Raw genomic sequence first — 25,206 nt, forward strand, 5'->3', positions numbered from 1 at the left:
GAATTTATTTGACTTTAAAAAAAAATTGAATCTGCAAACAGATCACAGAAGTCAGACAAATATATTTGAGTGGAGGCTTTTTAATGAAAACGAATACACTTGAGTGCACAAACAGAGACTGAACATATCATTTGTTCATCTAATATAAAAATCTACAGCACAAAGACATCTGGGAAAAATATAAACAAAAAAAACGGACTGAATGAGATTGCTGCTCCTCAAGCTTGCACTATGCACACAGTGATCAAAATGATGTATCGACGCTGGCTTTTTAGAAAAGTTGCTGAGTCCAAATACAGAAGAGAATCATGAAGAAAAGAAAAACAACAACATGCCTCTGTAAGTGTCTCTGTAAGAGCAGGTGGCTTTTACAAGACATCACCACAGACAAAACTAATGCATTATATTGAAACACATTTTATACATATATACATATATACTCCTTCAGCAGAGTTCAGTGAAACTTTGTTTAGAGAAATGGAAAATTGTTCTCAGTAAAAGTTTCTCCTAAGCTTTTAGACCACACTGAAGGCTGAACATCAAGGTTTGGTACAAACTGTGTAAACACACGTCCTCTATCTCCAACATACACCAGTTCTCCCCCAGCCAATAAGGCCCACTAATTACTTGCTGCACAGTAGATTGTATATCGGAACTGGACAGAGCTGTGGTGAGTTGTGAGGGTGAAGTGTGCAGGATGTGCTACACTGGTTTTCAATTTAATTTGTTAATTCTTCCAAGAATGTTTGAACTGCAGTTTGACCAGTGGCACAGTGTTATGATTGTTCAGCAGAAATGCCATTATAACCTTCACTCCTTTTTTAGAGTCATGACTCAATCACCAGTTCTACCTGTTCTGTCTAGATACAGCACAGAGAGGGGAGAGAGAACCAACAGCAGCTGAAAACCCTGAGCTGGGAAACATGTTCTGCTTATATGACCTCCCAGTCAGGCTGATTATAGTGAACATACAGAGAAACACACGTGTAGCTCATGGACTGACTGAGCAGCAGATGATTTGCAAATGTAAACCTGAATGTACCACAATAGAGAAAAACAAAACAAACATACAGACATGTAAACATATGGTCGGTAACACAAGTCATCCAATCCAATTTAGAGGAAAACAGAAGATAAAGTATACTCTTGTATAAATGACCGAGTCACAGCTGTCTTGGAGATGATGTGGTTCCTGAAATGGAACTCTCTTAAATTCGGTCAGTTAGTTCTAAAAAACTTAAAATGTTTTTTTTTTCTAGCTGGAAAAATCGACTTGTTGACTTTATGCCTGATTGTTTTGGCTTCAAGCAAAACCTGGGTTGTTTGTCTGTCCACAAAAGCAAAATTATAATAATCATCATGATGGCCTCCTCTGCAGATGTGCTTCTCTAAATCACGTGTGTGTGGGAAAAAGCCCATCACGGTGACCACTGACCACAGCAACAAATAGCAGCGTATTGATTTAACAATTTCCCAAACTCGGCACCGAGTACTTCACTGATTTTGGTATTTGTCATCCAGATATAAATCCCGGAGCCCACACATCCTCTACTATTCTTTTTTTTTCCTCTATAGAATTTCGAACTTAAAAAAGGACAAGAAAAAAAACAACAACCCATAAAATCCAAACTTTATTGATTCTGTTCCGGCTCTTGCTGTGATTTTTTACAGCCAATTCTTCTTTTCTACCACGTAATGAATTGCAGTGTCAGACATCCTGCTTGTTTTGTTCCAGCTATTGAATTTACTGCATTTATTTCTTGGTGATTCCCCTCATCATGTCTTTCTGCAGCGTGCATCACTGCTGCCCGTTTGACAGTAACAAAGACACATATCTGCTAAGAAAAAAAAATAAAACCTTAGGAACACAGGTGTGAAAACTCACTTTAATTTCCTTCTGGCTCAGCTGTCTAACATCCTTCATTCATATCTGCTGTGTTGAAACATGTCCATGACACAAAAGCATTCACGTTCACCCTGAACGAAGGACAAAAAAGAAAAACAGAAAACTGTGGTTTTGTGCTTTGGTGGCGGCTGCAGCGATGGAGAATCATGGTGTGTTATACTGTAATAACGGCTGGGTTACGAGGACGCTTATCGCAGCTCAACTGTTGTAAATGGTACTCTGATATTGTTCAGCACATAAAATCAAATTAAATGGCCATCAGCTCTAAGAGCCACGCTATTTATTTATACTCCTATTACACATTAGATTAGAAAGACTCAGATAACCATCACATGTAAGTTTGGTGACAGCAGATAAGAGCCAGGATTAATTATAACAGTTATAAAAAAGATTTAGGATTATTAAACTAACTAGATTATAAATTCATATTATCTTCCAAACTTTCGACGACAGCTTCTTACTTTCTGCCTGACAGCCACTTCTGGATAGAAAAGTTACTGCCTGTTATCCTGTTATTGTCTTTCCTGTCCACATTAGCGCACAACTGGACTTGAACCCCCGACCTTCGAAAAACAAATCCATGTCAAGACCTCCTTAGGCCAAGAGAGACACCGTCCCACAGTTTACGGCAGTTTTGCATAGTCTTATCTTCATATCCATTCACCTCATAAACGTAAAGGTCAAACCTGATCAGAAATGATTGATCTGTTTTCCTCGACTGCCTCATTAAAGTGTAAAAAGTCAACGGTCGACGACACCAGAAAGATCAAAGGTTCACTCTGTTGGCCATCAGCATTTATTGCGATGTCTGTTATCATTTCATATATATGTCACATACAGTCGACCACAACACGCTGCAACCCCAACCTGCTTGTTAAAGTATATCGTCTCTGCAGAGAGGAGCGTGTGAGATAATGGAGGTTGTTGTGGTGAAACAGACGACAGAGTTCATGTTTCAGTTAGAGTCAGAACACAAGGCCAGATAAGACACTGTCTCTAAACGTCTGCATGTCATTTATGTCCCTCTCTTTTCCCACGACTAATTTAGTCTTTCTCCACAGAGCTGAACTGATCTCCAACAGTTTTTAGCTAATCATAGGCTAATTCTTCATGTCATTGTTTTGTTCATTTAAAGGGATGATTTGTTTTTCAGGGATAATTATTGAATCCCATAAAATATGTTCTAAGACCAGTAGAATATGTCTTTAAGGCTGCATTTCTTCCCCATATACATGACACAAAGCTGCACTAAATCACTGTCAGGGATAATGAAGCTTCACTGTAGCTCATCAGCCTTAATTACTATTTCAAGTGGCAGAAATGGAGTCAGAGTTAAATGAAAGGCAGGTATTTTATATCATAGTCACTTCTGATAGAGATTAAATTTCCTGATTAAATAAAAAAAATCTAATTACATTTGTTGTTTCTCGATTAGATATATTAGATATTTAGGGCTTCCTTATTTGCACAGCACATTAGCAAGAAATCATTCAACAAATATTGATCTCACAGTACAAAAAAAAAGGACTTGAAACTCATCCAGGTTTTGTGTGTGTGTGTGTGTGTGTGTGGCCAGACTCACCTAAAGCTGCCATTGAAAATACAGATCTTCAGGAGTCCTCTGCAGAGCTGGGAGACTCTGTCACTATGACAACCATCACAGCAGCCCATCATCAATCACTTCCTCATGGTTTAGAGGACAGAAGAAAATAAAGAAACCCACAGTGGCTGGTTGTATCCTTTGGCTTGAGAAATAATAGTTAAAACTTGTTAAAAACTAATGATCAGGGCAGACTACAGCAGAGTCTTAACTTTATGATATGACACTGGAATAAGAGAGCTTAGAGGGAAGAAAATGATTGTATAATAATAATATAAAAACAAAATCTAACTGAAAACCTTTTCTTTTTGGCTAACTTTGACAGTGAACATGAGCTGTTCTCCAGCTTTGCTGCTTTAGGCCTAGACCACTGGGGGAACTCCTGGTCTCGCAGCAAACATTGTCACTATCTCAATCTTTCTCAAAATATTTTACACATTGGATAAGATCTCTGTTTTTCTCCCTTCCCCTGATCTTTTTTCTGTTTAGTTGTTCTTTTAGGAGGTTTGTTTTTTCACAGCTCAGATTGTAAACTCTGCTGCGGTCAAAGCTGTTTTGCTAATCAAGGCAATATAAATAAAACTGACTTGACTTCCTGTCTTTAGGCCCAAAATGACCTTGATTGTCAATCCCTTTGTCAGTTTGCACGTAATTTATAAAATTGATTTTTTTTTTTTTTTTTGGACTGGCAGGTCCTAAATCCTCACATCTGACATCATGCAAATATCCTGCACAGGAGGTGTAGTCTGACCTTGGTCCTCTAGGTGTCTTACGTATGTAAGACATCTAATCTGAGTAGGTCTTTGTCAGAAAAAAATAGAGACTCCAATTCAACTACTCACACACACACACACACACATTCACTCTGTGTGTGTTGAATGTGATCTCCTGTGGGTGGCTGTGGAGCAGCGGTGGCGGCGGCGGTGGGTCCCATGACTGATTGACTCGGCTGTCAAATGGTTCTAATCATGATTTCTCTCTCTGCATTTGAGGCAGTAGATCAAACCTCTGCCGACCTCAAGATAACCTGGGGTTTTTGATCAGGGTGAAAAAGGTGATAAACAAAACCTTCACTGCCTGTAACTGTTTGGTTCTGTTGTTTTATTTTCCTGTACCTAAACTCTGTGAGTTACAGTGGAGCGAAAGAACAACTGCAGTCATATTGATGAAGTGAAGCTGTTGAAGGATTCAGTTAATACATGCTGTACTGTACAGCTGACTTTTATAGACTTGACCAAAGGACAGACTATTGTGTAGGCCCTAAATAAATATTTTTGTTCTGTGACAGTTCTTTTTTTATTTTAGTCTTTTTAGGTTGAAATAAAATGTATTTTAAATTTCAGGTTAATCAATATTTCCGTGTGCGGCCACTTGGAGTAATGAGCTCAGCCTAGCCTAGAATAGGGATTATTCCTTTATTCAAAAGTACAGATTTTACTAGTATTTGTGTCAGATACTTTTATAAATCAAAGATGTCAGTCATGTTTATCACTCATTACTGATCTGGTATTTTAAACTTCTACATGTGCTCGATGCAGAGCAGGAGGCCGGAGCTTCAAACTCTCCTTTTGTCTTTACCTGCAGCTCTGCCCTGATTTTGAAATCCAAACTCTCTATCGGACGGTGCCGACGGTCCTCCACGTCGTAAAAGTGCAGCCACCACTTTCCACAGCAATTCATCATAGCCCTGCGTGAGGTGGAACTGAGGGGATTTGTGAATGGACAAGGGGCGGATCCAGTCAGACTCACGTAACTCTCCTCCTCCTCCTCCTCCTCCTCCTCCTCCTGCAGCAGCTGGAGACGCTCACAGAGAAAAGAGCAGTCTGATGTGGAGCGACAGCAGTGCTGAACCTCACAAACTCATACGCACCGACCCCAACAGCCTGGCATCACACACTTCTGCTGTGCAGCAGTGTGAGACGGAGGAGCCTGGTAGAAGAGAGCTGAGGTCAGAGCACAAGGATGGACGCTTCACTCCTGCTCTTTCTGCTGCTGTTTAATGGAGTTCTGCCTAAAGTAAGTCTGCTCTTCTTTGAAACGACAACCATTGGCTTTTGAAACACTTTAAATATACATAATGTGTGGCTGTAGCACACACACACACACACACACATACGGCAGAGAACTGCATGGAATGCATCCACAGGGTCACGACGGTGGCTAAAACCGTGGGTGTCTTTTCTTGTGACGATTTATTAAGAATATAATTCAGCTAACTTATAGGTCATCATTGTTAGACTTTTTTTTTCTTCTGTTTTTTTTTTTTCTCTCTTTCTCTGCAGCTGAGTCCGTTTGCATGAAGGTAATGTCTCTGCTGTAGCAGCCAACAAGACCTGGCTGTGGTTTGGTAGGAAGTAAATCACAGGCAGGTTACAAGACTTTCAGTTTGACAAATCCTATATTTATTAGAGGTTTTATCATATAAATCTAAGAGCAGGTCAACGGTCTTTTTTTTTTTTTTTGCCTTATAAAGTAGATCTGCTGTAGACTGCAGCCTTTACCTGGAAATCTGTTCCTTTTGTTTATGATTATTACGTTGCACGTAGTTTGAGTCGTAAGTGTAATTTCTCTGCCGTTGCTACAAAGAAATATTGTGACTGTAGAACGTTAAATACGATAGCACAAACATACATTCCATACATACTGAGAAATGTATGTGGTGTCCACGCCGTCTCTCCCTTGGATTATAAGGAGAATTAAAAGGACTCCAACCAGGGTTCCACACTGAAACGTCTGCCTTCAGATAATTGGACGAATCCCCTGTGAGTCTTGTGCTGTGGTGATATGTCACAGTCCAGAGTCGCTGCTCCTTCACTCTGTGGTAGAGAGGTTTGTTGTCCTCCCAGGACACTGCACATATTACCTTGCATTTGTTCATGTTTACAGTGACTCTGAGTGCAGCCTTTAAAGCAAATGAGTCACAGACATGGGTCACAGACATGGGTCACAGACATGGACTGACTGGCGCTAACTTTGACCGCTGGTTTTTATTTAGTCGTCGTCTTGGCCGTTTGACTTTATTGTAAATTAGTCCTAGTCAGATCAGTCAATGAAACAGTTTCAATTTTAACATTATTTGATAAGTAAATTATTTTGATAACATTCTTTTTAATTTTATTTTCTTTAATTGTATAATTTTTGGGCTGACTTTTAATTAAGGAAATATGTTTAGTTGATCAAATATTAACAAAAAATTCTTATATAGATATTAGTTCAAACTAACGTAACTTTTTACTTTTTGTGCTGAGGTTGTGGTTACGTCATGTCACAGTTCCACCAGTGTTTTTCCCACTCCTGACTCCACAGTGTCTTCTGTCTGTTCTGCTCTAGGACACACATTTGCTGAGTTTATACCTCCTGGCTGTTGACTAAGTCTTTGAAGAAAATCATAGGCTGATGAAATTGACTAACATGATAGTGAGATGAAAATACTTTTTTTTTTTCTAAATGTTTTGCGGTTTGTCAGTCAACCAAATGCCTTTGGTCTTTGTTTCCATTTTAACAGAATCATAATCTTTAGAAGAACGTGTTGGTCACTGAAGATGTACGTGCTCCTGTCACCGTGAGATGAATTATCTGATCATAAAATGTCACATATGTGACAGGAAATCAGAAAAGAAAAACATCAGAGGTTTCAGCTGATAAACATGTCTGGTCTTTACATGCGGCTTCCTTTCTTCTAACTGTCCCTGATGGGTTTTTTTTCCAATCAGAATGGAGTGTGAACGTCTATGTGGCTGTGAGGTTTTTTTCTCTCTCTCTCTCTTCCTCCCCCTACACCCCTGACATCTCTCAGTTGTCTGGCCCACCCCGGGGCTTTCACAGATCAAGCAGATGCATCATTTGTTGACATATTTCAGTGGCTCTTATAAACTCCACCGTGGAAAGCATTTGACAGTTTGTCACTGTGCTCCTGCTGTGCTACAACCTTGCCCTTTTACACACATGCACACACTCACACACTCCTCTGCAGCTGCTTTACAACGACACACGCTGACGTCGGCTGCATCCATGTATTTATTGGTGGGGAAGAGGCGGTAAACGTACATTGTTTAAATAGAGAAGCACACGTTCTGTCCTGATGTATGTATCATTGTTTTAACATAATTCAGATGGAAGATAATGACCTCCCCTTCAAAACATGACAAAAACCAAAGAGGAACCAAAACCAGTTAAAAAGAATAAAAAAGAAAATTGTATTTTATAATTGATAACACAGTCCACTAACATGTTTAACATCAGGTCTCTCCTTCAGGTGGTTTTTTTTTTTTTTTTTTTTAATCGTGTACAAATACCAGAGGGCCAACTGTGGCCTACAAATGAACATGAATTTTAACCAATTAATTTAATGCATAACAAGTGCCCATTTTAAATGGTAATGTAATTGAGTTCAAGCTTTTAGTAGATTTCTAAAGTCATTCCAGCTTGTGGGAACGCTACATCATTTATTCAACAACACACAGTAAAGTTAGGAAAATTACATTGATCCACAAAAATCAGTCAGGCCAAAGACAGAGACGGACAAAAGACGACAGGGTTGTGCAAATAAAATGGAAATATAACAATCGTTTCTCTTTTGCGCTTTTGCCAGACATTCATCTGTCCTGCCTACAACCAAAGATCATATCAGTGTCTATAAGGGCATTAATTAGCTAACATGCCTGGGAGTATGTACCATAATACTCAGAATAGACACGTCGTACTCAGAGCCATTCTGACTTGACGTGAGCTGGTGATGTAAACGAATGATGTAGAGAGATGTTGAAGAGTGGGTCGGAGATAAACACATTATCAGGTGGTTTTGGAGCTCCACATACACAAACACACACACATATACACACACACACACACACGCCTCCTTTCATTTTCCTGTCAGCTCTGCTCATTTTTTAATTTGGACATTAGCCACAGCTCAAACCAAGACGAGGCAGCAACCACAGACCATGTGTGAGCACCAGCAGCATCAGGTCTGCAGCGTGTGATTTAATCACATGTGGGTTTGTCACATATGCTTCCACAGTGTGTGTATAGTATTTGTCGTGTACTGTAGTGTCTCCCTGAGGTACTGCCAGGGTGTCATTATCATCTCCAAGGATCCACTTTGTGATTCCATGCAGCTGCAGGAGGATTAATGGCCCAACTGCCTAAACTGTAGATATTACAGTTGGTGATCAATATTTGTGTCCAAAGCTGCAACAATAATTACTGTCAGCATCTTCACCTCCGCTCATTGTCGTGATGCAAGTAACCAAATGTGGGTTTATAGCTCAATAAAACACTAAGATTTCAAATTTAAACGGTGTGATATACAAGGGTCGGTCAAAAGGCTTCTTAGAAGTTTTTTTTTTTTCAAATGAAAACAACAAAGCTATTTCTCAACATATCACGGCAGAGTTTGCAGGAAATGTTATCTTTTGGAGGCAGATTGGAGTTTTCCCTGAGGTCATGGGGTCTCCAACCACCGTGTCCTGGGAAAAACACGCAGCAGTAGCGACCGATGCACAGCTGGTTGTAGTCAAAAGCCATTCAAGAGTATTTGGGTCACTGGAACGGTGCACGTTTCTACCACTGCAAGTATAAGTATTTGATTGTAGTATCAGGGTGATCCTAGCATCAGTATACAGTAGCCACACCTGTATTTTTTTCATTTTATATTTAGTCCCGTTGTGAGAAAATATTGTTGTAGAATTTGTAGGAAATACAGCGTTGGAAATGGTTAAGTTCAATTTTGAAGCTGGGAAACTGCTACAGTTTGTGCATTATATCATAGACCTGTAGATGAAAATCAAAGTTCTAAAGTTATTCTGACAAACGTTCTGGTCTAAAATCTTATCTGGAATGTGTCACTTCTCTGCCACCGAGGTTCTGAGGTTCTGACCAACAGGAGCTCCGTCTGTGCAGCTTTGCTCAGATAAAGTTGGCAAATTAATCCTAAGAAACATGTTGGGTTTTTTTGTTCTGTTTTCTCTCGTCTTTTGTTCAAAACGAGATGAAGAAGATAATCGACCTACATAACTGTATTGTTTCAGCGGCAGACGCTGTAATCGGATGCTGCGTAAAAAAAAGAAGATAGAACGAGTGGGAGAGAGAGGGAGAGAAGCGGAGAGAGAGAGAATTAACATTTTTGCTTTGTTTGTTTTTGTTTGTTTTCAGTCCCCGGAGTTGCCGTCAGAGCTGCTGACAGATGACAGCCGGACTCTGCATCGTTAACGCGGTGAGTAAAAGCCCCGCCGCTGCTGCCGCCGCTGCTGCTGCTGCTGCTGCAGACTTTCTAGATTTATGTCATTATCAGTCAGTCAGACAGAACCTGCTGTGAGGTTTACTGTGGATTATAGACACATCAAAACCTCATGGACGCGGAGAATGTGTGGCAGGATAAATCTGTGTCTGGAGAAGAGGGGACCGGAGCTTGTTTGCGTGTTTTGCTGCATATTTCCCCTCTCGTATTTCAGGTCAGTAAAGTGATGCTTATCACTGGCCCTGTTAGGCTCGCTGCTCGCGTTGTTTACAAACCCACAGTTGTTCACGTGGCTGTAGATGAATACATGTAGTCACAGCTGCTCAGCCAGATGGATGCACCTCTGCACCACGGACATGTTGTTGATCAACATCCAACCAACGTTTAAACATTTAAATATTTATTATTTCCTAATAAGATGTTTAGCTACCGCCTCCAATGGGGTTTCAAGTTACTTCAATAAACTTGTGGAGGTTGCATATTCCACGAGGATTGTGCTCCAAATTAAAGCCAGTGTAAGACAAGCTCTCCTTTGACATGTTTTTACCTTTGATTTAAGGTCAGTCCTCTGCAGCCGCTGCAAATGTTAGAGTAATAAACATGACTTTTATGAAAAGGGTAACATCATTCATGACGCTACAACAAATACCTCAACAAACAAAAATATTTTTTGGTCTCTTTACTAAGAAGAACTTGAGCTCTTCTCTGTTATTAGCTGTCCAGCACTAACTGCCTGCACTCACAGGTTTGTTGGTTGCTTGTGTGCTCCGCAAATATTTGGAAATGTGCTAAATGCACTGGACTTGTCCTTACTTAGAGATGCACAACATCAGTTCCAAATTTGGAGGAATTTGTTATTTCATTTTCACTCGGACCTTTTCTTTTTTTTTTTTTTTTCTGATCTCAATTTTCTTCGTAGACCCGAAGCCACGCCCACAATCCTTTCAAAAGACTCAGACAAGTGTGAGTCAGACCCATATTAATGGCTTAAACATGTGTTCTGTGAACTATGAAACTGGCCTTTATACTTAAGAGTTCTGGATTTATTAGCCATCGATTTGTAAGAATCCACTTCACAACAGAATTTCTTGTGTTTTTTTTAAAATTTCTTTCCAGAATGCATTAGAAAATGGAACACTGCCGAAATTTTCTTCTTCCTGATAAAACTTCTCCCTTTTATGTACTGAAATGTAAAACGTCTTCTTCAGAGCCACAGCCTAGTGCAGCTGCGAGAATCTCCCAACAGTAAACCACGTCTTCTGTACCGACGATCTTCAGAGCCACAGCCTAGTGCAGCTGGATTCAAGAGAATCTCCCAAAAGTAAACCACGCCTTCTGTACTGACAGATATTTACCAGAGATTGACTAAAAAAAAAAAAAAAAAAAAAAACTTTCTGCTTTTTCTGATTTCTTTGTGAAACTTAATGAGACATTGTTCTTTTTCCTTGATTCACAACAGGAAATTAATTAAAGTATTAATAAGTGGAACAAAAAGTCACCAAATAATTACAGGTTATAAATAATATCTGATTACTGATCTTCTATGGTAGAAGTCTTGTTGTTAATGTGATTGTTGTTGATGTGATTGTTGTTGATGTGATTGTTGTTAATGTGATTGTTGTTAATGTGTCACTGCGCTGTGAACTAGAACAATTCAGAACTATTGTTTGTTGTTTTTTTTGTACTGGCTGAAACGTGAAATTATAATTAGATCCTGATTCATGTGGTTTGGTCTTCATGTTTATTCTAATGCGTCTCCTTAGTTGTTATTTATCTAACTTAGTGCATGACTAAACAGCTCAGAACCGGAGGTGTTTTGTGTTCGACAGATGCAGAGGAGTTGATTCTAATGTCAGGCCGATGCACATTTATCCGTCTCGGCCAATTAAAACAGGAGTTTGTACAACTGTAAAGTCACCCTGTGCTTTGTGCTTCATCACCCTGCACACTCTGACCTTTACTGCCTCCAGTCTGGTAAACACACTGTCACGTTGATTGTACCAGACTCAGGGTGAAGATCGTTCCTGGTCACGCTTCCGACTTGATCTGCGTCTTTTTTATTCCTCCTCATCTCCTCTGACCTTCTCCAGCTTCTTGCTGCTTGTCCCACTAGTTCACCTCCCACAGACGTCGGCACACATTCGTCAACCTGTGTTGACATGTGATGAACAGTCACAGCAGATTACTGCTGGCCACCTCTACATTTCCTAATCTATTTGTGTGATAGCATCTGTTAGCACGCCAGCGCCACGTATATTTTTGTGTGCTATCCTACACCCTGATAACAGAAAACAGCGGAAACAACTTTTGTTAACATTTGATCACAGCTGACCTTCTGGGCAGGAAACCTTTAAGCTGCAAAAGCACGGAACGACATCCATGTTCTTAACAGCTAAATCTCTTTTTTTTTCTGTGTCTCTTTCACAGGGGTCTTCAGTGCAGATGTGCGACGTGATGAACGAGGTCGAGCAGGAGAAGGAGCGCTGCGAGAACAGCACAGCTGGAAACGTCACTTCAGGTGATTCTTTCAAAACCATTTCCTCCTCTGTGGTCGTTCAATGTGCATGAAGCCATTTAAATCAACTGGAAAACGATATGAGCAGATGAAGACTGAGGTCAGGCAGTGCATTGTGGGAGTTCATAAGGACAACTGTAATAATAGTCAGGCAGAAAGACGGTCCACTGCCTTATCAACAACAGACAAATTACCCTGACTTGAAACTCTCCTCAGCTGAAGTGGAGAGGATTTCTGTCGCCTCCTCAGTCCTTCACACACTCAGCCCTAAACTCTTGCAGATATGTTTAAAGCTTAAGTAATGCTGCGTGAGGTGGAGACGCTGTCTGGAGGACCAAAGCCATTTACTGTAGCATTCTAAATGAGTCACATCTGAAGACACTGCATGACTCACACCCAGGAGTGATATCAATATAAAACGTTGGCCACGGTTCAGCCTATCCTTTAAATAATGCAAAGAAATCATCTCTCTCTTTACACCTGTGAGAACCCGAGCGTCAAAATGAATCCAGTGAGTGACTGTAGTCTGAAAGTACAGTGGTGCCCAGGCTGCAGTTCTTTAGGGTCACTTCCCAAACAGTTTCAAACGAATCTCATAAGGTTTCCCAGGCCAAGCCTGCCCTGATGTGAAGCCCCCCCCCCCCCGACCCTTAACCCTGGTCTTTGAATTATTCCTTTTACTCCACAAATGTTTTGGAGGAGTTAAGTCAAGGATTTATGAAGGCCAGTAACATTCTCTTCTTCCTTCTGGAGATACGTCTTTACTAGCTTTGATGTAGGCTTCAGTTTTGCTGCTGATTTATTGAGATTTTCGTTCAAATTCTTTTCATTGCTTCATTCGTCTTCCTCAGCATAATCCTTCTCAGGGTCGTTTCAGGGAGCGGGGTGAATACCAACGGTCCATGAGCAACGGCTGAACACATCGCCAATCCATCACAAGGCAGCATACCATGACATCAACTCACTCACATTCTCACAGCTGGGGTTAATCAAGAGCGAACAATTAACATAATCCTGCACATATGTTTTTATAGAGAAAAGTATCAGGTACAGCCAGGGATCAAACCACTGACCTTCTTGATATTAGGCGAGAACGCTAACCCACTCTCTACTATTTACTATTGTTTATAGTTCTTTCTGAACGGACAAGTTCCTTCAGCCCTTACTTTCCTTTGTCCTCAATTAGCTTAAAAAAGTTAAGCGCTGAATAAAATTTAAGATTGAACTTTGTTAAAGTTTTTTTTGTATGGACAGTGGAGCTGAAATGTAGAATTATATAGTGCAGCGTTTGCATTGTTTTCACTGTTTATATCCTCCTTCTATCACAGGTGCTCTCCATTCTCCGTTGCGTTAGGGTCTAAGATAATAACAAGGCATTTCTTCAGAATTGCAAATTTTCTGCATCTAATGAACACAGTTTCCACAGTCAGAGAGTAAACAAGGCTTACATGAGATCAATATAAATGCAAATCATGTCAGTTTTTACATCAGAATTACGCGGTGCAGTCAGTTGTTACGTTATAATGGCAGGTTTAAAATGTCTAGTTCTGCCGAGGGTTTATGTAAATTGTGTTTACTCAAATGAGAGCAGAGTCCAAATTTCAAACGTAATAAATGTAATGATATTTACAGAGTCAGAGGAAGGAGCTTAAAGTATTTAGTACTTTGGGTGACAAATACAGGAATTGCATGTTTAGTCTAATTCAGACAAAATAAGCTTCTGCTTAAATGCTCCTGGGTTAATCTAACACAGCAGCTAAATGTTTATTAAGGCTGCAGGAGGATGACTCGCTGAAGAAAGCCCTCACTCCTCCACACACTCTTGATGAGACTGTGCTTATTCATCTGTCTCTTTAATAACTGTGTCAGGCTCTTTATGTCTTTCTAATTCCCAGGGGGCAGTTTGTTGTGAGTAAGGCACTGAGTACAGATGGTCAACAAACAACCACACTGGGCAGAACTTTTAAAGGCGCAGTAGCATCGACCATCCTACACTGGAAAAAGTTCATTTGTCAAAGTTGTTGTTGGGCAAGAAATAGAGATAACGACGACATTACACCTCAATGAAGAAATGTTGCAAACCTGACCCAGTACAAATGGAAATTCTAAATCATAAATTTTCTAAACTTGTTAAAAGCAGAATATACTACTGTATATAGTTTGGTTTTTGAGGAAGTCAAATGGAGGATCTCTGACCTCCACTGTCTGTCTCTGGGCATGACACCTGACCCCAACGTTAACCTCGGGAGCTCAGCTGTCAGTAGGTGAAGCAAAACAACTGTAATTTGAAGCATTTTGTTGCTCATCAGGGCTACAGAGGAACAAAGGTTATCAACGAGTGAGGACGGGGTACAGTCGCCACTCCATCACAGTTAACAGGACAGCTACATACAGAAGCAGTGACCCTATAATAGCACTGCATTTAGCAGAAGTATAAGTTAACAATGTCAACTGACCCTATAATAGCACTGCATTTAGCAAATTAGCAGAAAGTATAAGTTAACAATGTCAAACTTCTTTTTAAAAAAAGGCAATTTGAATAGAATTTCATTATACAACTGTGGACAGTGTAATGTATTGAATTATTTAAGTGAAATCCTACACTTTACCAAGGAAATATTATATAAAAATACCAACTACATAGCATGAACAATTAGTGTCCAGCATCATCTGGCATGGACACACAAATATAAATTTGATCAAATACTGTGACGTAGTCTTTGCGCAAGGCCTAATTTTGTGTATAGACCCGTGCGCCAACGTAAATAATGTCCCAGCCACAGACAATGACTTCAAAGGCTGTTCCGATTCTGATTCGGATGCACAGTCGTGGCCAAACAGGAACAGCTTTGGGACGCAGATGTCGTCCTTTGTCCCCACGAGTGAATATATGTCCATGAAGTGCTTGCGTGTCAACAGCTTTGCTGCTTATCTTATCGCCGAGGCTCATTTCTCTACGTTCATATCTGCTTCCTCTGCAGGAAGTAGTGAAAGCTGCTCTCAGAGGTCGCGTCCATGATGAATGGATTAGTCCTGCCTGTACGTGTGAGAGCCCAGAGAGGCACGTGGTTATACAACACGTCCAACGTAGAGATTATCAAGCAGCTGTTTGGTTCATCTGAGACGGAGCAGACGCAAATATGAATATCTCTTACTGCTGGAGTGGCATGTTGGAGTACTGCAGTCTACCTTTATATGTTCGTTTTGAGGTTATTTTACAGACATTAAAAATGCTAAGAATAAATTATTGCTCTTATCACCGTTATGGCAGTTTATTTATATATCATTTTTCATGTGCAGAATATAAACATAATTCAATTGTATAATCAATTGAATTTTTTTGGACCGTCCTACAGTAGTTCTTTGGACCCTTTTAGGCCCACGGACCCCCTTTTGTTTGTTTTGTCTGGGAACACAGCTGTCAGTGGAGCCAAGTGCAGAAACTCTGGGGGAAACACGCTGCGGAGGAGTTTCCTTCTTATCTTTGTGAATGTTGGGTCAAGGTTCAAACACAGAGAAAAACTAACTGATTATTTATTGATTGGTAATTCCATATCTTTGCAGCCAGGTGTCAGGGTTCACGTTTTAGGGACTTTGATGTTTATCTTTCGTATGTGTTTACATTTTAATAGAAAATTAGCTCATTTTAATCTGATGGCTCAAATGTTTGCTGCAGTTGGTCGTAAAAAAATCCTAATTAAAGCTGAGCTTAAAAAAAAAAAAGGAAATTCAGATATTGATCTTCCACCAGTGTGTCACTCAGTTGATTGGGTCGTGGCTGTAATCTTAAGATGATGACTTAATTTTGTGATTCAATGTGTGTGTGTGAGCGCCTGTGTGTGTGTGTGTGTGTGTGTGTGTAATTGGGACAGAATGGCTGATGTGACCTTAATAGCGTTGTCATCTCTGGGCAGGTTGCCAGGGAACATGGGATATCGTCGCCTGTTGGCCTTCAGCCAGAGTTGGAGAGGTGGTTACCATAACCTGCCCCACTTACTTCAGTTACTTCAATGACCAACACAAAGGTGAGAAACATTCTTCCTATTATTCACCGAACTAAAAATCCAGAACATCTTGATGTAAGGTTTTTATTCTCCATAGATGAAAATAAAAAACTGAAAACACACCAACTTCACATACACACAGCAGGGACAAGTGTTATTCTTTCATCTTAGAAATCAGTGACAGAAAATAATGAATGCACCAGAGTATGACAATAATTTCTTGTTCTTTCCTCGTCTCTGTAACACCATGACCACATCCATCCATTCCTTTTTATATCATTCTGGTTCGTTTTGTTAGCACCTGCTGAAGTGTTCAACTAGCTAACATTTCTGTACTATCTTTGAGTCCCTGGTGTGATAGCGAGTGTTGACGGTGTGATGTGTGCTGGTCAGTCCTGCAGCCACTCGTCTGTATTTGGTTTAGGCAGGAATTTGTCCATCGACTGGTGAAGCTTCCCTTTGATCAGCTCTGTCTTTCTGTCACAAGAATTTAAGGCCTTGTTACGCCAGAAACAAAACAAAACAAAAACGACACAAAACAATTTTCCGCCATTTTTCCAGTTGTAGGATGGTCCATCACAGAGGTGGTGGATCGATACGGTGTCAGGTAAACCTGTGATCAACAGATGCCTGTGGGATGACAACCATCAGTTGCTGCTCTGAGATGACGGTTGTGTCACAAAGAGGAACATCTCAATTTGTGGCTAAAAAAAAAAATTCTTTTCAGTCCTGAACAAAGCCTGACACCTGGTGACACAACGCACATGGGGATTTGGTGCAAATGGCCGTGAAGAGTTCAAAATGTGATAAATCAGTGGGACAGACAGACAGACCGCTGTGCAGAGATTTGTGGATCCATCAGATTGATTTGCATACATTTGTGCCTTTGGCACAATGAGAGACGTGCCATGTGCATGCAAATGGGCATTTGAAGGCATCACGGTGGCTTCAGTGTCACCTCCTGAGGACATGATAAAACCCTGCTGACATCCTGAGGCAAACAACGCAGAGAAGAGGAGAGTTTGATTCCCAGGCTCCCGTGGAGATCCTCACTGCAGCCTCATTGTTTGCCTGACTGATTCATTAAACGTTTGAAAACTTTCTCAGTGATGGTCTCAGCTCACTGCACATGGTAGGAACATTTTTCTTTGTGCTTTTCAGCACTGAACAATAATCAGGAACTATTTGTCCATAATGGTGTGGAGCATTAACATACAGCAGAGGAGAGAGTGGGAGGTTTTCCAGGTGCCTGGAACACAGGATAAGAGTTGGTCACCAGGGTTGATGTAAATGTAATGTCGTGTTTACAGCAGCTGGATGTAGCGAACATGCAGAAAGAGACGGACTGAGAGAAAACAAGCAGGAATCCAGGTCACGCTCTAACCCCTGTTATGGAAAAAGCCCAGACACAGAAGAGAGGAGGCAGGAAGAGAGATGATTTATTAACATGAGATCTGGACCAGGAACACGAGGTGTTCTGTTTATGGCTTTAGTCCAATCACTGTGAGTGTGTGAGAGTACGAAGCCTCCAGGCTGTCATGTCAATACTTTAAAGATTTTGTTAATGGTGAATCTCTGTATTTTGTAAACGTTTGCCTTTAGTAATGTTTTGATTAGTTCTGTCTTTTTGTCCAAACCTTTTGTCCTAACTTTAGATTAGCTTGTTTTTCCTTTTTATATATACAGTAATGCACATCAGATGTATTGCACACAGAGTGCACTGTTGTCAGGAACACGGTGGCTCAGATCAGCGTGAACACCAGTTCTGGTTTCCTGACTGCAGACTCTGTCTCCTCCGCTCAGTCATTTTAAACCCACTGCTGATGGAGATCCATTTTTTTCTTTTCAACACCTCCACACTTTTTTTTATTTTTTATTTTTTACCTGGTGCAGACAGTGATCACTGATGGATCCTGACAAAGACGCTACTTATGTACAGTGACATGAGAAGATTGGACTTTTACTGCCATGAGTAATACACCGCTGTAAAATGTATTCCTCTGGGCACGTTAAAAGTGAGATGTATTAAACTTGGCTCATATTTTGGATTTCAGCCGATTTTCCTTGACAACGTGGATATTTTAGGCGAGCGATAATGTGTGATATATATAAATATAATCATTTCCAGATAGTGTGTCGGTGTTCTTCATGGAGCAGTGCGTTTGGTAATCTCCAAAATGCTGCATTCTTTCCCGTGTTTTACTCATCCATTTATCTTCTGCTGCTTTATCCTTTTCTGGGAATTGTGGGGGAAAACCGGAGCCAAAGACAGCAGTCATCGTGTCGAGGAAAGGGGAGAATCTGGATAGTTCTCCAGTCCATACAAACCAGCTACATACAAACCTGTACCTGGTACAGACACATGGTCAACTTAGAGAGAATAATTGAGTTAATGCTGTAATAGTTTGGACAGAGAGAGGAAACCAGAGGAAAATAGAAAGAGCTGGGATTGAACCAGTGAACCTGAGACTGTGTTGCTGTAAGGCGAGATCACCGACCACTTCTTCCAGCCTGTGTTTTAGTTGCACTGTAAGTTGGCAGCAGATCACACAGATAACCCAAAAATATCCATTGTTAGACCAGAGTGGCTGTGTTCCTGTCTGCAGCTGGCTCTGAACCTCTGTGTGTGCAAAGAAGGTTGGGAAACACTGTGATAGAGCAACATGTGCAACTTGAAACCACAGCTTCTCGTTGCTATGGTGATTGTCATTTTACAAGTTTTACAATAAGTGTGATTCTGAAATACATCTGGAGAAGAACAAAGGGAACACGCCTTTGCATAATGTGACACAAAGTTCCAGTGGAACTCCTCAGTCGAATGTTTTCCATCAGTGAGTGTGACTGAAGGCCAATCCACCGCCTCTCAACCAGCAGGGAAAATCAGGAATACGTGTGAATTCCTCTTCCTTCTGGTCATGATGGTGCACTTGTACAGACATTTGCATCTTAGAGAGTCAAACAACAAATTTGACACATGTGGAAAATGTTGCTCTTCAAAAGATGAAGGATACACTTAAAACGTCCACAGGCTCCGATGGCACAGGCTCTGCTTTCAGCTGAAGGCAGTACATTGAAGTAGAAGTACTCGTGCAGTACATATCATGGTACTTTTTAACTTTGGGGTTTAATTTGTTCTTTTTAATGTGTTCTTGTTAAATAAGCCTTTGGGATTTTGTAGCTATAAGACCCAGAAAAATAACATCCAGCCTCAGGTTAACCAAAAGGAGGTTAAGCTTAAATTATTCAGTTTTTCTAATAGAACGACAAACCATCCACAAAAAAAAGAAAAAAAAAGTTGAAGTTGAACTTCTGAAATCTTTTTTTTCTCTTCTCCCCTGAATCTTCTGTAGGATTTGTCCTTATTAAAGTCTTCTTATGAGATTTTTTTTTATGTTTGGAGGCACGTGGACATCTTTTCGTTTTTCTTGTATCATTCAACATCCTTCTATATCTTCCTCCACCTTTTCTCTTCAGTGGTTTCTGTTAAAACACAGCTGTATGATGACATCCAGGAAACTGGAATTGTTCACAGAGTGGACGCTGCTGCCTCCCGTTATAACATTCCATTCACACGACGTGATCGGGGAAAACTCCATCACTGACATGAGAATACGGTGTCGCGGGGTGTAAATGATTGAAAATAAAAGATGATAAAAGGGACCTGGCATCTGCTTTACTAGAGCATTGACAGACATGCCTGCAGGGCAAGTCAGCAGGACCAAAAAAAAACTATACTTAAGTTACTCACCGCCACAGCAGGCTCGGAAAATGACGGCATCCAGGGTCATCAAAAACTGTCCCGACCTGAGAGCTGCGCTCTTCTGCTGAGGAAAGATCAAGGTGTCCTGACATTATCTGACTGACGTTCAAAGTCCACAATATGGATGTCTTTCTTACCCTCTTCATCACTGTCATCCTTGACATCTCAATAAGAAGTGGACTCTTGTAAATTTTGACTCAAATATCTATCTATCTGTCCGTCTGTCTGTCTGTCCATCTGTCTGTCTGTCCATCTGTCTGTCTGTCCATCTGTCTGTCTGTCTATCTGTCCGTCTGTCTGTCTGTCCGTCTGTCTGTCTGTCCATCTGTCTGTCTGTCCATCTGTCTGTCTGTCCATCTGTCTGTCTGTCTATCTGTCCGTCTGTCTGTCTGTCTGTCTGTCTATCGTGGTTTAAACCAGTTGTTGACTCAACACCAGGGAAATTTGAACTACAAACACATTCAAAAGTTCAAATGTACTTACATAAATACACACTATTCTTTATTGGGTCCATGTCACCAGGAGTGGTGTTAAAAGTGACAGCATCAGTATTATAATGTCAACATCAGGATTATAATGTCAACATCTGAGTCATCCAGCAGCTCAGATACTGCAGCCGTCACCGTCAGCACATTAGTGTGTGAGCGTGCACTGAGCGGTTCGAGCAGAACAAGTGAGCTGCTGCGTTTGTTTACCTCATCTGTGAACGGTGCCAGAGACAGAGCCTCAAAAAACACAGAACACTTTATTCATTTTAATCCCCATTTGGGAAACGGAGAGAAGGAAAGATTGACCTACTGTGTGTGTGTGTGTGTGTGTGTGTGTGTGTGATCTGTCCATATCTTCATCTCCAGGTAATCTCTCCAAAACCTGCACAGAGAATGGCTGGACTGAGATGAAGCCCATTGATATCGCTGTAAACTGTGGATACAATGTCAACAGCACCAGTGATGATGTGAGTGAAGCAGTCATTAAGACGGAGCAGCACGGAGGCTTTATGGTCCAAATGAAATACCTAATATTTTTAGTTACTGTGTTTTATAAATTAATGTTACACTGGAGTCCAGGACTTGACTTGTACAGTGAAGATCCAGACATGAATTATATCCATTCTCCACTTCAAACCAGTCTGACGCAGTCTCTGAATAGTCTGCACACACCTGAAGTTTAAACTTTCATAAGTGTCATGGACTGTTCTTTTTATCACCATGACTTGAAGCCCTCTTCTGGATCCTGAATTTTTTAAAAAAAATTGTGTTATTTAATTTTTCAGCAGCAATGTGACTGGATTCCTAGATTTGATTTTTTCAAAAATAGACTTAAATTTGTAACAAATGTTTGATTTATTCTGTACAGGAACTTGATGATAAATCAAGATAAAAAAAAAAAAAGTAATTCCAGAAATTAAATCACCACAAAGCCTTTATCTGCTGCAGCAGGGACGTCTTTGAGTCGTGACACACTTGAGGCCGGCTCATTTGTTAAAACATACCTGTCTTATCAGACAATGTGATTCATTAGACACGGTTCACGTAAGCTTCAAGGGCAGGAGGAGAATAAAGACATTTAATACATTTAAATAAATCACATATAGCTGTGTGAGTCACGGAGGCAGCTTCATGATTACCCTCCGCCTGCTGAAGCACCATAAAAGGCTGTGAGGTCCATCTTTTACTGGATATCACCAGGTTGCAGGGCACTTAATATAATTTCCATCTGGTACAACACGAACCTCCCCAGCTGTAACCTTGTGCTCCTTTACATGGTCTGAGGGAACGATGAAAAAAAAGTTTAACTCTCAGATTTGGAAAACATTTCCGATTTTTGGTTGGTTTTGACTCTGTATTTGTTTTGCAGGGTAAGTTTTTTTTGCAGGTGAAGATTGGCTACACCATCGGCCACAGTGTTTCTCTGGTTTCTCTCACCACAGCCATTGTCATCCTGTGCATCTTCAGGTGAGACACAAATCTTCACCACCTCAGGTGGCTCTCTCTTCTGTTTCTTTGTTTTCTTCTGTTAATTTTTTCTTTTCTGTAAAAACAGTTGGATATGAAGAGAAAAACACAATAGAGACTTAAAATCATCAGGTTTACTGAAACCTTCAAATAATAATATTTTTGAATTGACTTTTTTCAAACCTCTCTTGTATGTTGAGGCCTTCATTTCAAACTTCAAAACCACCTGTGTGTGAAAAGCTATAAAAAACATTTCCTCGTGCTCTGGAATTTGCAATTCATGCAGTTTGATAACTACATTTCCTGACCTCCACTTCAGAAGATGGAAAGAGATGAAATTGTACAGAGATTTCACAAGAGATTTCCTGTCCAGAAAACTAATACAAGCAATTTAACATAAAACACATTGACACAGTTCCTGCTGGGCGACATGATACATGCATCGCTCCGTGTCAAATACCAGCGCTGAGAGTTAATAATCTCAGATCTGAGCTGAGATACAAGAGTGATGAATAAAAAACGAAGGGTTAGGAAGGGTAAAAAAAAACAGCTTTTTTTTTCACTTATTGTTTTGTGATTTCTGGATGATTCACAGGTGTGAAGCTGACACATCTACACTAATGAGACTTTTATTAAACCCTTTTCTATTGGACGAGCCAAGGACGCATTTCAACAACCGTACAATAGGAATGACTCAGAAAGACCTCAGCCTTGGATTGCAGTTCATTCTCTTAAAGATTCACCATATGAATTGTAGAATCATGTACATTTTGCTTTACATCTGAAGTCCACGCCGATGACTAATTTATCTGAGGTCTGATTACGCCAACCCTACAGAAAAGTCACAGAGGTGCTGACAAAGTCTAAATGAGGACACGTATAAATAAGTCATTCAGTCTCCAGGCCTTCAGACCACCCACACAGGTACTTTAGCTGTTCAATAATTTCTTTCTTTACCTCACCCCCTACAATCACTTCATTTTCTCTTTTCATTTCTCAATTCAAAACTGTTTTTATTTCAGCTCTCACTTCTCGCACTGAAGGCCGTTGACTTTTGTATTTTTTTTTCCTGACGTACGCTACAGTGTTTCCTGCTTCAGTGGGTACAACTATGTTGATGGCATCACTGTTGATGTTAAATCCTACTGAACACAACACATTTGTGAATGTGTTACAGGATAATGGATACTGAAATAGAAGATACTTTTTACTCCCTCAACATGCTCAAAATATAATTATGTCCATTTTTAAAGGACGTTTACATTTACTGCTACGTCTGTGTAAATTAATATGATTCATCCATGTCTGTTAGTAAATAAAGAATAAAGAAGGGCCGAGGTCTGTGCCTTTATTTTATAATGTTAATGAGCCACTGCGTGCTCGCCCAGCTCTTCTGCAGGGTGGAACCTGAGGGGGGTTTTAAATACAGTAACTATGGAGATGATGATTAATGTACAAGCCATTGATTCTCTAAAAGAAAGAGCTGCAGAAAAAAAACCCATCAGATTCTCTGTCGATGTTAATATATGTAGCAAACCCCTGACTTAGTTTAATTTGGCCTAATATCTTGGGGGGGGTGCGGGGGGGTAAAAACGGGGGGGTGACAGAGACAACTGGGTCAGAGTCACAAACTGAAAACCATCCCAGAACTTCTCCAGCTGCTCCTCGGTCACTGCTGGTTCTTCAAGTACAATACTGTCATCGAGATGTGTTCAGAAGTCAGTGAATATTGTTGATATTTTCTAATAGTTATTTTTAAATAACTATGACAGTAAAAAAAATGCCCCTTTATTTTTTTAGAAAAGCAGGAGAGTCAGATCTGCAGCACTGAAAGGAAACACGTTGGTAAATGACAGGGTGTGATCTTCAGGTCTATGATTTGCTGGCGTTTAAAGCCATTGAGTCCAAGGACATTGGACAAAAAGAACAAAAACCTGTGATTACATACGAGTCGTCATTTTATGACTGTATGTCAACCTGTGTCACTGTTTTACTAGGAAGCTGCACTGCACCAGGAACTACATCCACATGCACTTGTTTGTATCGTTCATCCTGAAGGCCATCGCCGTCTTCATCAAGGACGTGGTGCTGTATGAAGTCGGGGAGGTGGAAAACTGCTCCTCCGCCTCTGTGAGTTAACAAGCCGCGGCGTCCATGGGCTGCGTTGTCTACTGTATGTGCTTTTAATTTACTTTTTCATTCCCTTCTTTTTCCCTGGAGGTCATAATTGAGGTATATTCTTCACAGAGCAATTACAGAGGCCAGACTGGGGTTTGATTGCATATGTTTATCAACAGAGATGTCATATTGATGTCTTCATATTGCGCTCTTACGCAACAACACAATTAGTCCTTTACTGCCTTATTATACAGTGTGAATACATTCCCAATCAATGCTGACTGCATTCATGCCTGCATTAATATACAGTACACATAATCAGAGTGTATTCTGGGAAATTAAATAAGGATCAGGCTCTAATGCCGCAGCAAAAGGCTTACGCAAACATATAACAATAGTCATTAAATAATCAGTGTGGAATAATTAAAACAGCGAGTGATATTATTTAAACCTAACCTTGTTAATAATCCTATTATTAACATATGTCTCATGTATTTGGGTGGAAATATTGTTAGCATAATTTACACAACAGCTGCTTTAATGTATACAGAGCATGTATTTATATATATATTTATATATTTTTAACACTTTTTTCTTGGTAGTTTTTAAAAAAAAATATTTTCCCCTTGTTTTATTTTGCATCAGTAACTAAATAATTTTCTGACTTACAATATATATTTTTTTAAATAAATATATAATATATCTGGCTTCACAATATAATTCCGAACACCTGTGTGCCTGTCATGTCGTCTATTTCTTGGTGAAAACTATTTGAATGTGTTCCTTTAGAGAACATTCTGTGTTTATTAGCAGTCGACTGAAGAACCTCCTGACACCAACCCTGAAGTGACATTAATTTAAATAAGCTGCAAAATCCAAATAAGTGAACGGGGAGTGTCGGCCGTAGTGTTTGAATTTGGATTAAACAACAACAAAGTCACTGTTTGACATGTCAGTGATGGCCAATATAAAAGAGACAAGAAAGAAGTTGGAAAAACTCATATCATTGTTTTTTTCCTCTCTTTTTTAAAAAGACTTCAACATCAGAAAGACATTTCATAAAAAACACTGCGTTTAAGTAAAAATAAAATGCAGTAGAATTTCTTTCTT

General features: G+C 40.1%; 1 protein-coding gene across 2 annotated transcripts in view; it reads left to right on the forward strand.

The window, feature by feature from the left end:
• Positions 1-25,206, forward strand: part of vipr1b (vasoactive intestinal peptide receptor 1b) — a 42,437-nt gene that overhangs the window by 8,054 nt on the left and 9,177 nt on the right. Inside the window, exons 3-9 of one of the 2 annotated variants that reach the window (XM_008307949.3) lie at positions 5,091-5,202; positions 5,298-5,522; positions 12,172-12,262; positions 16,174-16,284; positions 20,878-20,978; positions 21,881-21,978; positions 23,976-24,108. In XM_008307949.3, coding sequence (XP_008306171.1) covers positions 5,469-5,522; positions 12,172-12,262; positions 16,174-16,284; positions 20,878-20,978; positions 21,881-21,978; positions 23,976-24,108 — 588 coding nt within the window. In that variant the 5' untranslated portion in view covers positions 5,091-5,202; positions 5,298-5,468. Of the gene's footprint in view, positions 1-5,090; positions 5,523-12,171; positions 12,263-16,173; positions 16,285-20,877; positions 20,979-21,880; positions 21,979-23,975; positions 24,109-25,206 lie in introns of both variants that reach the window. The other variant, XM_025054579.1, reaches the window with a different exon arrangement.

This window comes from Cynoglossus semilaevis, chromosome 3 (genome assembly GCF_000523025.1).
Source record: "Cynoglossus semilaevis isolate Cse_v1.0 chromosome 3, Cse_v1.0, whole genome shotgun sequence".
In the NCBI taxonomy this organism is placed as follows: Eukaryota; Metazoa; Chordata; class Actinopteri; order Pleuronectiformes; family Cynoglossidae; genus Cynoglossus; species Cynoglossus semilaevis.